This window comes from Lemur catta, chromosome 8, assembly GCF_020740605.2.
Source record: "Lemur catta isolate mLemCat1 chromosome 8, mLemCat1.pri, whole genome shotgun sequence".
In the NCBI taxonomy this organism is placed as follows: domain Eukaryota; kingdom Metazoa; phylum Chordata; class Mammalia; order Primates; family Lemuridae; genus Lemur; species Lemur catta.
In genome coordinates, this window is record NC_059135.1 from 68,687,601 (window position 1) to 68,704,413 (window position 16,813).

The window sequence follows — 16,813 nt, forward strand, 5'->3', positions numbered from 1 at the left end:
CGTTTAACAATTTTTTTTTAAAAAAAACTACAAGGTGACCGGGAAGTTGCTAGGCATGGAGAATACACACCTCTGAACGACTTTGGATGTAGAGAAAGGTAATAAAAATTAAAACAATATGATAAGAGGCAATGATCAGTTAGCCATGGCATCAAACTTCAGGGAATACACAGAGAGAAAGAATACCCAGATAATTCAAGGCAGATAGGGGTGGAGCATCTCTGAAGCCAAACAATAAAGTTGGCAGGTAATATTTTACACAGTATATTGAAAGTAAGCAAAGTTGTTGCCAGAATTAATAATGGATCCATATTTAAAGACTGAATTTTTAAGAAACTGAATTAAGTAGGGAATAAAATTTGGCAATAGAAGCAGATATGTAAAAATTGGAAATTCCCTCACAAAACATGTTGGACAAATTCTAATAACAAATGCACAGAGGTGCTTCTAGAAAGAACCATGACTCTTTCCTTAGCCACATTGTTAAGGAAATTATAGAGAACTCAATATAAAGCCTTGTAAACTCCTCAGAGTTTTTCATAAATAAAAGATAAAATCATAACTGTGGATGGGAATGTATGTATCTCCCACCCCTCTTCCCCAAACACACACTCTAACTTCTCTTAACAAACTCATTCATTACCCAAAGAGATGAAAAATAGAAACTCAACAATGCAAGAGGGTAACAAAGAAATCTTGATTTTGATTTTAATTTACAGAAAGCACCACTATCTATAGCCTAAATAAATAATTGTCACCGTAAAAGTAACAGATTCTTGACTTCTTCAATATAACTCATTTTATCTGTTTTTGGATGATCTGAAATCTGCCCAGAGCTTGAATTGTTTTTAAATATCTAGCTTTAGATTCCAGCCTGCTTGCATTCTTCCTTTTCCACTGAGAAGCAATTTATTGTTTCCTGTCCCCCTGCTCCCCGAAACACCTGCCCCCTCCCCCCCAACACACACACATTATAGCAGGAAGATTCCACCATTTTCAGCAATGCCAAGTCTCTCTGAGATGCACGTAAGCTTAAATGCCCTTTAGGAGGTTCTTAGATATTTTCAGCATATTCTCCAAAATTCCCTTTTCTGCTTCCAAAATACCTTTCTAGATTTAAAGTCCATTTTATAAGAACAATAACCTTCCAAATGATATTCATTTTAATGTAAAAACTACACTTTTCAGGATAGACAAACAGTTCCTGTTTGAGCAACATAAAGTCATTAGTTCATCCAGATAGCAGGCATGTTTTTTCACCTTTATACTCTAAAGCTAGTCATTTCATTATACTTGAGAAATGGTTCTACCATTTATCTGCCTCTTTCACTCAGTGGAAAATTAGACAAAAGATGAACATATCATTTTTTAAAAATATTCATCATGAGTGAATATAATACATATAATTACAATTATTTTCAATTACTTATAATCCTGAAAGTAAGTGGCATATAATCACACATAACACACTTCTTCCTCCATTAATTCTTTATTCATATTTGAGCTTATATATTTCTACAAGTAATGATTTAGATTCAAAAAGTATCATCAAAAGAAAATGAAAAGGTTATATAAATGCCACTGCCTTGCTGCAAATTTTACATGGTCTTGCTGAACTCAGCTCTGAACATCTGGACTGGATTTCTACTGTAAAGAGAAATACAGCTATGTGTAAAATAGTGTTCCTGGCAATAGATTTTTTACCGTAGAAGAGGCATGAAAATGTGTGAAAAAGTCTTTCTCCTAATCACACATTACACATACAATACCCTCATTTTTTTTTTCCTCTATAGAGTAATGGTGGATCTTAAAAAGAAACTTCATACTGCTTTTTCTTTTCTGCATACTTCTGTAAAACATTCTTCTATAAAAAAGTCTTAATTGCCTTATATATACCTTCAAAACTCAGAGCCGTTCAATTAGAATACAAACTGGTTTTTCTAAGTCATGTAGTAGATTACATTAAAGAAAAGAGGGTGTAGGCATGGGTTTTTGTTATTGTTCTTATGAGTTATATAATAATGACATTGATGACCATAAGGTCTACACATAACCTCAAAAATAGAAAACTTCAAACTATTTCATCAATACAGTTAATTTATTTTGGTCTCCTCGTCTACCTTTTGAGATCTTGAAGGCAACCTTGTGTCTTTCTCTTGTATCCTTATCCCTGTCCCCCTTTTAATGCCTCACTTTTTTATTTTTGGCTTTTTTAAAATATATGTAATGTGACTATTGAAGAAAGTCTACAAATTATAAAGAATGAAATTATTAATTTCACTACAACCACCTAGTAATGAGATTTTCTCACAATGTCTTATTTTTTCTTTTTTAATGATGTAAAATTTTTTAAATAACTAATGTTTGAATATTGAGGAAATTTAGAAAATATAGAAAAGTATAAGGAAAAGAATGAAATTACTCATAATCCTACCACCCAGTAATAGCCTATATTTACTTCTACTTCTCTCATATATATTTCTCTGTAACTAAAGTAGTAAAACATTGTATAGTCCTATATTATTCTTTTTCACTCAATTATATTGATGAGTAACAATTTACTGTCATTAAATATTCCCCCAAAATATAAATTTTAACATCTGTATAATTTTATGTCTTGTTTCTGTATGAAGTCATTTGACCTCTCCCTACTGAGATATATTTTGAAAATTCTTAAACTAAGCTCATAAATTTGACTTAAATTTGGATTTTTCTGTACTGCTTGCTCCATTTCTCTAGCATAATATTTGTGTTGAGAAAAAATAAAAAAGAATATATAGACATTTGAGATAAATACAGTTTTTCTCAATTTAGATCAAAATCGAATTCATAGTACAACTTTCTCAATTTGCTGAAATATTATGGTAATAAACAACATTTTCTTTTAACTAATAGAATAATAGTAATAATTAAACATATATTCAGCATGTTTAAAACTTTATTTTTCCCTGCAGAGAAAGAAAAATGATAGAATTGTGTACCTGGGGATATGATATAGAAGAAGTCTTTAAATTCATCCATCCAAACTTCTGCCAGTCTCCTGTTGTTCTTGTTGATGACATGACCAGTGCCACCAGGGAAAGTGTATGGAGTTGCCTTCCGAAAAACATGACCAACGTGGGAGCAAGTCACAATCTCCAATGACCCTCCACATTGCCAAATCTAGGAAAAGGAACAATTATTTTATAACAATAATTGTAAATAATGCAATAATATTGTATGAGAAGCAACTAAGACTTAGGAGAAATCTTCAGACCTCATACACTTGAAACAAATATCAGATGGACATGTATACTTACTTTGGTAAAAAAATGTTAATTTGGAAGATCTTGATATATTTAAATACCTGTAGCATTGGAATCATTGAGGTAAGATGTAATTATTTTCATGTCCCTTTATTAGACTACCTAATTTCCAGTTTCCAGTAGTTAACCTAATTGCTATTTAATAGATTTGGTATCCAAATCTGCTATGAAAGGATGAATTTGTACATGTTAGAAGCCATGGACAAAAACTAAACTTGATTTGGAGAAAAATCAATCTATTATTCTCTACCCACCTAGAATTTTAAATGACCATTCAATCCAAGCTGCCCATATCATTGGATCTTAAGACTTTGGATATGTTATTATTATTATTAAAATGTGCTGGGATGCATTTACATTTGCTCAATCTCTACAAATCTTTCTAAACCTATCTTCAAGATCATTGCATCTGAGAAGTTCTGGGGGCAGATTTAGTATTGTGTGTTTTTTGTATTTTAAAACTGCTTTTACTGAAGAACTGACTATATTCTACTGTAAGCAATTATTCCATTTACTATTGTTCATTTAAAATTATGAACTGTTTAAAACATGCCATATATTTCTTGATATCCTAGGATTTACTGTGCAGTTGAGGCTAAGTATTATATAAACTATCCATAAAATATTTATTTCTGTAAAATTACATTGTATAGCCTTAGGTTATGTTAACTGCATGCGTGTATATACATAAAATTATGTATATTTATTATGTGCATGCTACAGGATTTTTATCACAATAAATAGAAGTAATAGTAATTGCTGTACAGAATTTGAAAGACATGATTTTACACTATAATTAATGTTATTCCTATTTGATAGGTCTGATTGAAGTAGAGTTACTTTATTCAAAAGAAAATATTTTTCCTACTTGATAGTTCATGTAACATTCAACTTAAAAGAGAGCTGCTATTGGACTTGGGTAGCAGCAATAGACAATCATTTTTTATGAGAAGATGAAAGATAATAAATAATGAGTTATTTTCACCAACAATTGTGCATTTCATGTATAATCTATAATTTTTATTTTCTAATTGTTTGAACAGTGTAATGCTAGCATAAAAGTCATTCCAATCAAACATTGAAATATTGATCAATATAAAAGAAGAATGGAATTCACCATCCCTCTCAAAAAACAGGGCAGCTTATTCTTAAATAATTAAAGTATTTAATGATTGGTAACTTCCTCATGTTTCTAGCATGAAATATATAAACCACCTTATAATTACATTTTTACATTCCTTCTTCCTGTTAAAAAGGAAAGAAGTTGATCCTTCACCTGTCATAGACAAATCAATACCTCTATGGCAGGCTTGATCATATCCCTTATATCTTTTCTAAGGGTGTAACTAATTTGGTCATTTCCCTTGCATGTTTCCTGAAACATCAATTATTTTATTCATTATTAGATTATATCTATCTTCATATACTATCTTCTAAAATCTCTTAACCTCTCTGATAGCTAAAAAAAGTGAACAAAATTTTATAAAACACAACAAAAAATTCCTCACTCAGTCCATATCCACGTCCAATACATTTCATGTCTGTATTCAGGAAACACATATAACCTACAAGGATACATTCAGACTGAAGGGGAAGGGAAGCAAAACAATGTTTCATGCAAATGGAAGCCAAAAGAAAGCTGGTGTAGGAGTTATGATTTTAGACAACTTAATCTTCAAATCAACAAGAGTAATGAAAACCAAAGATGGTCACTGTATAATGGTGAAGGGTACAATTAAACAAGAAGACAACAATTCTAAATATTTATGCACCTAACTCAGGTACACCCAGATTCATAAAGCAAATTTCACTTGATCTAAACAAAATTATAAACAGCAGCACGGTAAGAGCCAGGGACTTCAACAACCCTCTGATAGAATAGGGCAGAGCCTCCAAGCAGAAAATTAACAAAGAAACAATGGACTTAAACAGAACCCTAGGATAAATGGGTCTGACTGACATTTACAGAACATTCTACCCCCAAATCACTAAATATATATATTTTTCTCATCAGCTCCTGGGACATTCTCTAAGAATGACCATATCATAGACCACAAAGCAAGTCTCAAAAAATTTAAAAAAATAAAAATTATACCATACATCTTCTCAGACAACAGTGGAATAAAATTAGAAATCAACTCCAATAGAAACTCTCATCTCTACACGAAGTCATGGAAACTAAACAACTTTCTGCTGAACATTATTATGTTAAGGAAGAAATTGAGATGGAAATCAAAAGATTCTTTGAACTAAATGATAAAGGAGACACAAGTTATCAAAATCTGTGGGACACAGCTAAAGCGTCCTGATGGGAGGAAAAAAATTCATCAATGCCCACATCAAAAAAACAGAAAGATCACAAACAATTTAATGAATTCTCTCAAAGTACTGGGAAAGGATGAGCAAACTGACTCCAAACCCAGCAGAAGAAGAAAAATAACAAAGATCAGAACAGAACTAGAGGAAATCAATAATAAAAAAAGCTATACAGAAGATTAGTAAAACAAAAAGTTGGTTCTTTAAAAAAATTAACAAAATTGACATATGTCTTGCTAGATTAACGAGAAGCAGAAAAGAAAAGACTCTAATAAGCTAAATTAGGAATGAAAAATGAGAAATTACAACTGATACCATAGAAATACAAAATGTCATCTATGAATACTATAAAAAACTTCATGCACATAAACATGAAAATGTGGAGGAAATGGACAAATTCTTAGAAACAGACAGCCTCCGTAGGCTCAATCAAGAAGAAATAGAATTGCTGAACAGAGCAATATCAAGTACTGAAAGTGAAGTAGCAATAAAAGACCTTCCTAAAGAGAAAGTCCCAGACCAGATGGTTTCACATTCAAATTTAAAAAAAAACCTACAAGGAAGAACTGTATTGATACTGCAGAAATTATTCTACATATTGAGAAGGAAGGTATCCTCCCCAACACATTTTATGAAACCAACATCACACTGATACCAAATCCAGGAAAGGACACAACAACAACAGAAAAAGAAAACTATAGACCAATATCCCTTATGAATACAGATGCAAAAATTCTCAAAAAAATCCTAGCAAACAGAATTCAGGTGCTTATCAAAAAAAAAAAAAATCCATCATGACCAAGTGGGCTTCATCCCAGTGATGCAGGGATGGTTCAACATACACAAATCTATAAATGTAATTCACCACATAAATAGAAGCAAAAATAAAGACCATATGATACTCTCAATAGATGCAGAAAAAGCATTTGACAAAATTCAGCACCCATTTATGATAAGAACACTTAACAAAATAGGCATAGATGGGACTTACCTAAAAATTATACAAGCTATATATGACAAACCCGGAGCCAACATCATACTGAATGGGGAAAAATTGAAAGCATTCCTGCTTAGAACTGAAACCAGACAAAGTTGCCCTCTATCACTGCTTCTAGTCAACATAGTGCTAGAAGTCCTAGGCAGAGCAATCAGACAAGAGAAAGAAATCAAGGGCATCCAAATGGGGGCAGAAGAGGTCAAACTATCACTCTTTGCTTACGATATGATCTCATACCTAGAAAACCCCAAAGATTCTGCCATGAGACTACTGGAATTGACAAATTCAGCAAAATCTCACATTATAAAATCAACATACACAAATCAGTAGCATTTCTATACGTCAACAACAGGAAAACTGAGAAAGAAATCAAAGACTCAATATCCTTCACAATAGCAAAAAAGAAAAAATACCTAGGAATATATCTAACTAAGGAGAATAAAAACCTCCATCGGGAGAACTATGAAACTCTGAGGAAGGAAATAGCAGAGGACGTAAACAGGTGGAAAAACATACCATGCTCATGGATAGGCAGAATCAACATTGTCAAAATGTCTATACTACCCAAAGTGACATACAGATTCAGTGCAATCCATACTAAAATACCAACATCATTTTTTGCAGATGTAGAAAAAATAATTCTATGCTGTGTATGGAACCAGACAAGACCTCATATAGAAAAAGCAATCTTAAACAAAAAGAACAAATTGGGAGGCATCAATTTGCTAGACTTCAAGCTATACTACAAGGCTATCTTAAGTAAAACAGCATGGTACTGGCACAAAAACAGAGACATAGACCAATGAAACAGAACTTAAAACCCAGCTATAAAACCATCCTCATGTAGCCATGTACTCTTTGACAAAGCAGACAAAAACATACACTGGGGAAAAGAATCCTTATTCAATAAATGGTGCTGGGAAATTGGATAGCCACATGCAGAAGACTGAAACAGGTTCTGCATCTCTCATCTCTCACAAAAATCAACTCATGTTGGATAACAGACTTAAATCTAAGGCACAAATCTACAACAATTCTAGAAGAAAATGTTGGAAAACATCTTATAGACATTGGCCCAGGGAAAGAATTTATAAAGCAGATCCCAAAGGAATAAGAGCAACAACAAAAATAAATAAATGGGACCTGATCAAATTAAAAAGTGTCTGCACAGCCAAGGAAAATATCATGAGAGCAAACAGACAACCTACAAAATGGGAGAAAACATTCACATGCTACACATCCGATAGGGGCTGATAGCTAGAATCTATATAGAATTCAGGGAAATCAGCAAGAAAAAAAATCAAACAACTCCCATAAAAAATGGCCAAAGGACATGAACAGAAACTTTTCAAAAGAAGACAGACTAATGGCCAAGAAACATGAAAAAACGCTCAACATCTCTAATCAGGGAAATGCAAATCAAAATCATAATCAGATATCACTTAACTGCAGTGAGAATGGCTTTTATCAAAAAGTCCCAAAACTATAAATGTTATTACCGTGGATGTGGAGAGATAGGAACACTCATACACTGCTGGTGGCATTGCAAACTAGTATGACTTCTGTGGGAGGTAATATCGAGATATGTCAAAGAGCTAAAAGTAGAACTACCATTTGATCCAGCAATCCAGTTACTGGGCATCTACTCAAAGGAAAAAAAGACATCTGCACTAGAATGTTTATAGTAGCACAATTCACAATTGCAAAGATGTGGAAACAACCCGTGTCTATCAATACATGAGTGGATTAATAAAATGTGGTGTATGTATACCATGGAGTTCTACTCAGCCACAAAAAACAATGGTGATCTAGCACCTCTTGTCTTATCTTGGATAGAGCTGGAGCCCACTCTACTAAGTGAAGTAATGCAAGAATGGAAAAACAAGCACCACATGTACTCACCATAAAATTGGCATTAACTTATCAACACTTATGTGCATATATACTAATAACATTCATCGGGTGTCAGGCAGATGGGGGGGGAGAGGATGGGTATATTCACACTTAATGGGTGCAATGCATACTGTGAAGGGGATGGACACATTTGAAGCTCTGACTTGGGTGGGGCAAAGGCAATATATGTAACTTAAACATTTGTACCCCATAATATGCTGAAATAAAAAAAATTTCATGTTTATTTCCGTTCACCACAAAAATAACATAAAATATATTTTATTGATATGTATTAATCCTCTCCCTCAATTTTCATTGATTTTTCTACCCATTGTAAAACACTGTTTATGTCTGAAGCTCCCCCAAAATTGCTGCAGTGAAAATCACAAACTCCTCCCTGGATACATTATCTTGTAGATTCCTTTCCAGGCTACTCTTGATTTTCCTCCTCTTGTTTCACTCTCTATCCAATTTCACTCTAAATTTCTTTTTAAATATTGACCTTCATCTCTCTTTGTACATTTTCTTGGTGCTCTCATTTGTTAATATTACTTTACATAGGTCCTGGATCCTAACAACCTCAATATTTATATCTTAGCCCAGAACTCCCCTCTGAGATCTTGATTTGTGTAGGAAAATATCTACTTAATATTTTCTTTTGTGTGTCTCAGAAACATCCAAATAGATATATCCAAAGTGAGATTCTTGATTCATCTCTATCTTGCCAGCCAGGTCTTATTTTCTTGCAGTGTTTTATTTTGTTTTTAATTGTTGATAAATGGTGCCACCATTCTGTGAGATGGTTAAGCCAAAAAATAAATTAAAACAAAATAAGAATAGAAACCATCATTGAATTTCCTTTTTCTTTCATCACTCATATGTGATCCATTAATAAATCCTGGTAGTGTTATCAGTAAAACAATTCTCCATAAATCTATCTGTCCTAAGCTGCCCAGGCTGCCATTGCAAAATACCATAGACTGGGAGGCTTAATCAACAGAAATTTACTTCTCACAATTCTAGGGGCTGGGATGTCCAAGATCAAGTTGCCAGTATGGTGAGATTCTGATAACGGCACTCTTCTTGATTTGTAGACGGCCACCCACTTGCTGTGTCCTTACTTGGTCAAGAGACAGCTCTGGCATTTCTTTCTCTTCTTATAAGGACAACAGTCCTATTGGATTAGGACCCACTATTATTACTTCCTCACAGGACCTATTTCCAAATATCATCACATTGGGCATTTGGGTATCAACATATGAGTTTTGTGTGGACATGGCCCACGTTTTGTGTTTTTCATGGCCCATCTCTCCCTGTTTCCACTTACACTGTCCTTGTCCTAATCACCAGTATCTCTTGTCTGTCAATTGCGGTAGCATTTAATTGTCTTGCTGCTTTCACTGTTGCTTCCAACAATTTGTTTTGTACTGAGAAATCAGATTGGTCTTTTAAAAAATTAATGATTTCATTTTACTTCCCTGCTTAAATCCTTTGATGGTTTCTGATTATACTGTGATTATATAAACAATATCCTTTAGCAGGGCCTCTAAGACCATACATGATACTCTCCCTCTGTCAACAAACACAGGTGATATTGGCCCCCTGACATTTTCTAGAATAACATATCACATATTCATTCACACACCAAAGCCTCAACACCTGGAATACAATTCTGTCAGCCCTTCACCTTGCTTGTCCCTTTCTCATACTTGTCATCTCAGATGGAACATCACCTCATCAGAGAGGTCTTCCCCAACTTCTGTATTTAAAGTTGCCCCATCCTAGTTATTTTTTCTAATAGCACCTACCATTGCTTACCACAATCTGCACCTTATTTATTTGTATCCCTATGTACTTTCTTTCCCCAACTAAAATGTAAGCTCTAAAAGGACAGTGAAGATATCTGGACATTTCTGCAGCCCCAAAGCGAAGCTTAGTCCTATGCATGTAGTAGGTGTCATTATATGTAGGCTGAATGGATAAACGAACAATTCAAAATTAACTTCCAAGGTTAACCTGAGAAAAAAGGCTTCTCTGGCAGAATGATGAGATTGAATCAGGTGTATTTTGAAAAAAAATTTAAATTACATTTTTATAGAAAATAACTTTAATTGACTAGGCAAAGTAGTTTAGTCAAGTGATAGGCAACTGCTGTTCCAACTGCCCTGGAAACTGAGGAAGTTCTTTGGTGGTCACAGCACAAGAAACAAAAATTAGAAATAGCTGATGGGCCAGGCATGGTGGCTCATGCCTGTAATCCTAGCACTCTGGGAGGCCGAGGCCGGAGGATCGCTCGAGGTCAGGAGTTCAAGACCAGCCTGAGCAAGAGCGAGACCCCATCTCTACTAAAAATAGAAAGAAATAATCTGGACAGCTAAAAATATATATAGAAAAAAATTAGCTGGGTATGGTGGCACATGCCTGTAGTCCCAGCTACTTGGGAGGCTGAGGCAGAAGGATTGCTTAAGCCCAGGAGTTTGAGGTTGCTGTGAGCTTGACACCAGGGCACTCTAGCCCAGGCAATAGAGCAAGATTCTCTCTCAAAAAAAAAAAAAGAAAAGAAAAGAAAAAAAAAGAAATGGCAAGCAAGATTGCTAAATGATGTAATCTTAATTTTTAATGTGCTATGAAAGACAACTATTTAGACAACCTCACACTAATCTCTTTCTCTCTGTCTTAAAGACATGATTTAGTAAAGTACTCAGACATTCATACTGTGACTAGGTCTTTCTAAAAGGTACCCGAATTTCAGAAGAAATAAAACAAGACATGTGATACATGAGTGGGAATTTAAGGTCTTCTCTTTATTATGAGAATTCTTTGCTACACAGACTTACTCGTTTTGGGTACTCTTGTGAACAGAATACAAGGAATAGATATCTTCAACAACTTCCAAGATAAATGTCATGAAGTTGGACTGAATTTGGTAAATTTAGTGAGTGTATGTACAGGCGGTGTATCTTCCATGACAGAAAAACATGAAGAAAAACATTTAATCTATTGCACAGTTTAAAAAAAGTATTAACAGATCCAAATGCTCTCATTTCTTTTCATTATGTCTTGTATCAGCAAAATCTCTGTGCTAACACTTTGCAACAAGTTACAAGTATTGTTGACTGTATTCCTGCAAATGCAACATGGAATGGTCAGTTTCATAACATGCTAAAGTTTAAGGATAAGGTATTATTCATTGTGGATTTGCCATATCATTCTAAAACGCATTAGCTATGGCAGGGACAGGTGTTTGCCAAAATTTTATCTCTGTAAGAACAGATAGTTAAATTTTATGAAGCACAGAATAAGCAATGTGAATTATTGAAAGAAGATTTCTATAGGAATGTAGCATTTCTGTGTGATACCAAGTCAAATCAAAACGACTCGAGTATTTCTTTGCAAGGTAAAACTAAGTCTATGTATGGTATGTGGCGAAAAATCCAAGCATTTAGAAAAAGCTATCTTTTTTCAAAGCACTTCTTCTTCAAAAGGAAATTTTGGATGAACATTTTCCCCACTTAGTAAAGATCATTGTTGAGCAGCATGATATATGCAAATCATTTGAAGAATATGGAGCTGTTACAAACCTATTAATTGGAGAATACAGTGAAAGTTTCACTGACTTTGAGAAACATGACATCACACTTAAATTAGCATTTCAACCTCACCTAGTTGATACCATAAAGGCACCTAAAGAACTACACATGGCATTCATTAAGCTCTCTGATGACATTTTGTAGTCACTGATGCTAAGAAAGATACAATTAAAATACAGAAAAATGTAGTAGAATACCCATGCCTTAGGCGAAATGCCCCCAAAATGCTTTCTTCCTTTTCAAGCATTTATTGCTGCAAATCTACATTCTCCTACCTAACCCAAATCAAGATGTCCTTAAGGTCACAGATGACTGACCAATCTAGACGATCAACTGAAACTGTGGACCTCCATGCTACAACCAAATATTCAAATGCTTTCCAACAAAAGCAGACACAACAAAGTCATCAAAACTTTAGTTAACTTTAAAATTAATAAATAGTATACACTTTTTAAATTATTAAGTACACAGTAGTTAGATTTTTTACAAAATAATGTACATTTTAAGTATAGCTAATTGAAGTTTCTTGAATGTCGCCTTATTTGATTACAGCTAAATTAATGCTGCCTTCCAACATGAAAGCGTTTCCCATGCCTGAAGGAGTTTAGGTACACTGTGAGGAAGTTACAAGAATAGCCAATTAGTTTCCAATCAGAATACTACATTTCATTCTCTGAAATTATTTTACAAACAGCAGAAACTGAATAAAACAAGATGTCTCATTCAAACGACCAAATGTATCTGAATTACTCTTTGTCATCGAGCATTTCTGTTATTTTCTAGGCTTTCACCAGTTTAACATTTGTATATTATATATCTCTCATGTAAATTTGACCATGTATAAAATATAAACTGTTCTTTTACCCACTGAGAATTAATCCTTGTCTTTATTCCCAGATATCTTTGTAAGAGTCATTTGATGACGAAGAAGGTTTTTAATCAAAATGTAAAATGTCCATTGCTCATTTGATTATCTACTTGATTTCCTTCCCCCTTCTAGGAGACAATTAACTAACATAGATTATCCTTTTCATGTTTTTTGGCACCTACATCAGTGACATTTTAATTAAAGTTCATAAACTTCATAAGCTCCAACTTTCCTATCTCGGTTCTACTGCTACTATTGTTTCTAATTTTACAGCTAATATGCCAAATTCATGCATGCAGCTGCTTGTTTCCATATTAATCTTTATTCCCCTCCCCCAGCCCACACACATGCTATCTCTGGCACAAAGTCATTGTGTGATATAGCCTTAATAATAGAAACAAACAATAATAACACAAAATGGAAGCCACACAGCACAAAAGTTTTGAGTTTAGGCTCTAGCTTCTGAGATTCTGTCCCTTCTCTGCCACTTACTAGCTGGGTGACCTCAGTTACTTTATCTTTCTAAGATTCAGGTTTTATGTAATAAAATGAGACTAGAACGATCTACCCCAGAGGACTGTTGTGTGGATTAAGGCAAACTAACGAACGTGAAGATACTTAGCTTTTATTTGGAAAACGAATTGGAATTGAGCAAACAGGAGAGATTTATTACGGGGTTATTGCAATAATCTAGGAAGGATATGATAACGACTTGGCCCAGGGTGATGGCAATGAAACAGTGAAGAATGTAATAACTTGACACAATCTGGGAAACTAAAATTAAGAATTAATGTATGAGGGCATGTCAGCACCATGGTGGAATAAGAGACTTTTGGCTATTCGTTTTCCCACAGACATACCAAGTAAACACTTATACACAGATCAATTCTCTCCAAGAGAAAGTCAGAATCCAGTTGAAAGACTCCTACATATCAGACAATTGAGAAATATCCACATAAAAATTGGTAGGAAAAGCAGAGATACACTCACAGACTAACCCCACCCTGAACACAGAGCCTTATAACTGGGAAGAAAACCCCAACACCCATTCCCTTTCTGAGGATTGAGGGGCTTGTACCATACATAAAATGCCCAATTTTTACAGTTTCTACGGAGGGCCTGGCATTTAAATCACTGTGTTTGAGGAACCACAGGGATGGGAAATCAGAATACTTTCTTCAAGCACAAATAAAAAAGGAAAGTTTGAACTGTGTGAGAACTCCCAGCAGCTATAGTCCCCTGGATCAGCTCAGCTTTCAACTTCCCCTGGAAGGAGTTTGGGGTCAGGCTTTTCCAGCAGCTCCCTCTGGTTCTGGCCTCTAACAAGCCAGAACTGGGTTGTTATCTGGAAGCCTATGTAGCAAATAAAGATTAAACTTGCTTCAGCCTAAACAAAAAGGAAGACATTATCCACACCTTCTTTGCTGGGTTGCTCCTGAGATAAATTTCTGCAATCTCTCATTAGAGGGTGTCTGGTAGACCTCTCCATTTGCAAAAAAGAAAGAGAACATTCCATTTGCCTTCTTTCTAGGCTAACTTCAGCAGTAACTCCAGACCAGAAGGTTCCCCCTACAAAAATATTGTTAAACTTCTGCTTGCTTGGACAGGAGAGTGGACACTCCTCATACCTTCTTCCTGACTAGATCCTGAAATAAATTTCTGTAATCTGAATCTGTAAATTTCTGGAGGCTGGGCAATTTCTTCATTCCTGAAAGAAAAAGTAGGCATTTCCCATGACTCTTCCCTTGGCTTACTTTAGTAATAATTCCACACTAGAAATTTCCCCTTGCTAGGAAAGTATGATACTTCTGCTTGTTTGAACAGAAGAGTGGGCATTTCCTGCACCTTTTTCCTTGGATTGCTCCAGCAGTGAATCCAGATATGCAGACTCTCCCTTTAAGTAGTTTCTACATGCATTGAGTAGCCTAACTTCTATAGCCTTCACACATGTGACTGTCTCCTAAATCATCCAGCTCTGGGAGTTGACAGAGCTCTGCACTCCTGAGTCTCCTAGACCTCAGGGAAAAAAAAAGGTGACCTTTAAGTTTGCAAATATTCAGAAGTTCTCTCCCCAGGTTCAAAGTAAGCAGTCTGACCAAGAGTACAAGCAGCTGCCTTTGACATTCGACTTAGCTTAGGACAGAATGAGTGAGTGAGGGATAAACTCTAGTTCTCAGCTTCTCTACAAGAAAAGAAGAAATTGGAACACAAATCTAACACCCCAGCCTCTCTAGCTGCATGCAAATGGACGATATTCTATTCCACCTCTTTCAAGGCATTAGCATGACTTGGCACTCCCTAATTTTGGGGGGACCACTAAAAACAAAGCTTGTAAAAGCAAAAAGAGTTTAGAGACACTTAGAATCTCATCTAAGAGCCCTGGTTGGGCTTCTTGGGGAGGCATATCTCCTACACCAGACTAATCTAACAATCCTGTGGGAAGTGGTTCTTCTATCAAATGCACAGAAACCAATGCAGAGATAAAAACTTTCTCAGACAAACAAAAGCTGAGGGACTTTATCACCACTAGAACTACCTGACAAGAAATGCTAAAAGGAGTCCTACAAGCTGAAGGAAAAGATCACTGAGGAGAAACAAAATATATGTGAAAATATAAAACTCACACATAAAAGCAAGCATATAGTCATACTCAGAACACTGCTATACTCAACAATAAAATGTTGAAAGCCTTTTCTCTAAAATCAGCAACAAGGATGCCCACTCTCATCACTTCTATTCAACATAGTACTGGAAGTTTTTGTTAGAGCAATTAGGCAAGAATAAGAAATAAAAGGCACCCACATAGGAAAGGAGGAAGTGAACTTGTCTCTGTTTACTGATGACATGATCTTATATGTAGAAAATCCTAATGACTCCACTGAAAGACTGTTAGAACTGATAAACAAATTTGAAGGTTGCAAAATTAACATAAAAATCACTAGTATTTCTGCACACTAACAATGAAGTATCTTAAAAATCCCCTTTATGATAGCAGGAAAACAAATAAAATACTTAGGAGTAAATTTAACCAAGGAGGGGAAAGATCTGAGCATTGAAAACTACAAAACATTGATGAAAAAAATTGAAGAAGACACAAATAAATGGAAAGATATTCCATGTTCATGGATTGAAGAATGAGTATTGTTAAAATGTTCATACTATCCAAAGCAAACTATAGATTCAATGCAATAACTGTCCGAATTCTAATGTCATTTTAACGTAAATAGAAAAAGCAATCCTAAAGTTTGTATGCAAGCAGAAAGACTCCAAATAGCCAAAGCAATCTTGAACAAAAAGAACAAAGCTGGAAGTATCATATTCCCTGATTTCAAAATATTTTATAAAGCTATTATAATCCACACAGCATGGTGCTCACATAAGAAATGAACACATCAATGAAGAGAACAGGATAAAAATCACAGAAATAAATCCAAGTATTAACAGTTAATTGATTTTTGACAGAGATGCCAAGATTACAAAATCAAGGAAAGTCTTCAATAAGTGGTATTGGGAAAACTGGATATCCACATGCAAAAGAATGAAATTGGACCCCTATCTCACACCATATACTAAAATCAACTCAAAATGGATAAAAGACTTACATATAAGACTGAAACTGTAAAGCTAGTAGGAAAACAACTTAGGAGAAAAGCTCCACGACATTGGTCTGGGCAATTTCTTGGATTGAACTAGAAAAGTAAACACACAAAAAGTGAAATAGACAAATGGAATTGCATCAAACTACAAAGATTCTGCACAAGAAAAGAAACAATTAACAGGGTGAGAGAGAACCCACAAATTTGGAGAAAATATCAGCAAACCATACATCCAATGAGGAGGTAAT

At 34.7% G+C, this 16,813-nt stretch overlaps 1 protein-coding gene across 2 annotated transcripts in view; it reads right to left on the reverse strand.

Moving 5' to 3' along the window:
* GALNT13 (polypeptide N-acetylgalactosaminyltransferase 13) overlaps positions 1–16,813 on the reverse strand; it is a 436,774-nt gene that overhangs the window by 150,651 nt on the left and 269,310 nt on the right. For both annotated transcript variants that reach the window (XM_045559133.1, XM_045559132.1), the window contains exon 7: positions 2,982–3,162. In XM_045559133.1, coding sequence (XP_045415089.1) covers positions 2,982–3,162 — 181 coding nt within the window. The remainder of the gene's footprint in view (positions 1–2,981; positions 3,163–16,813) is intronic.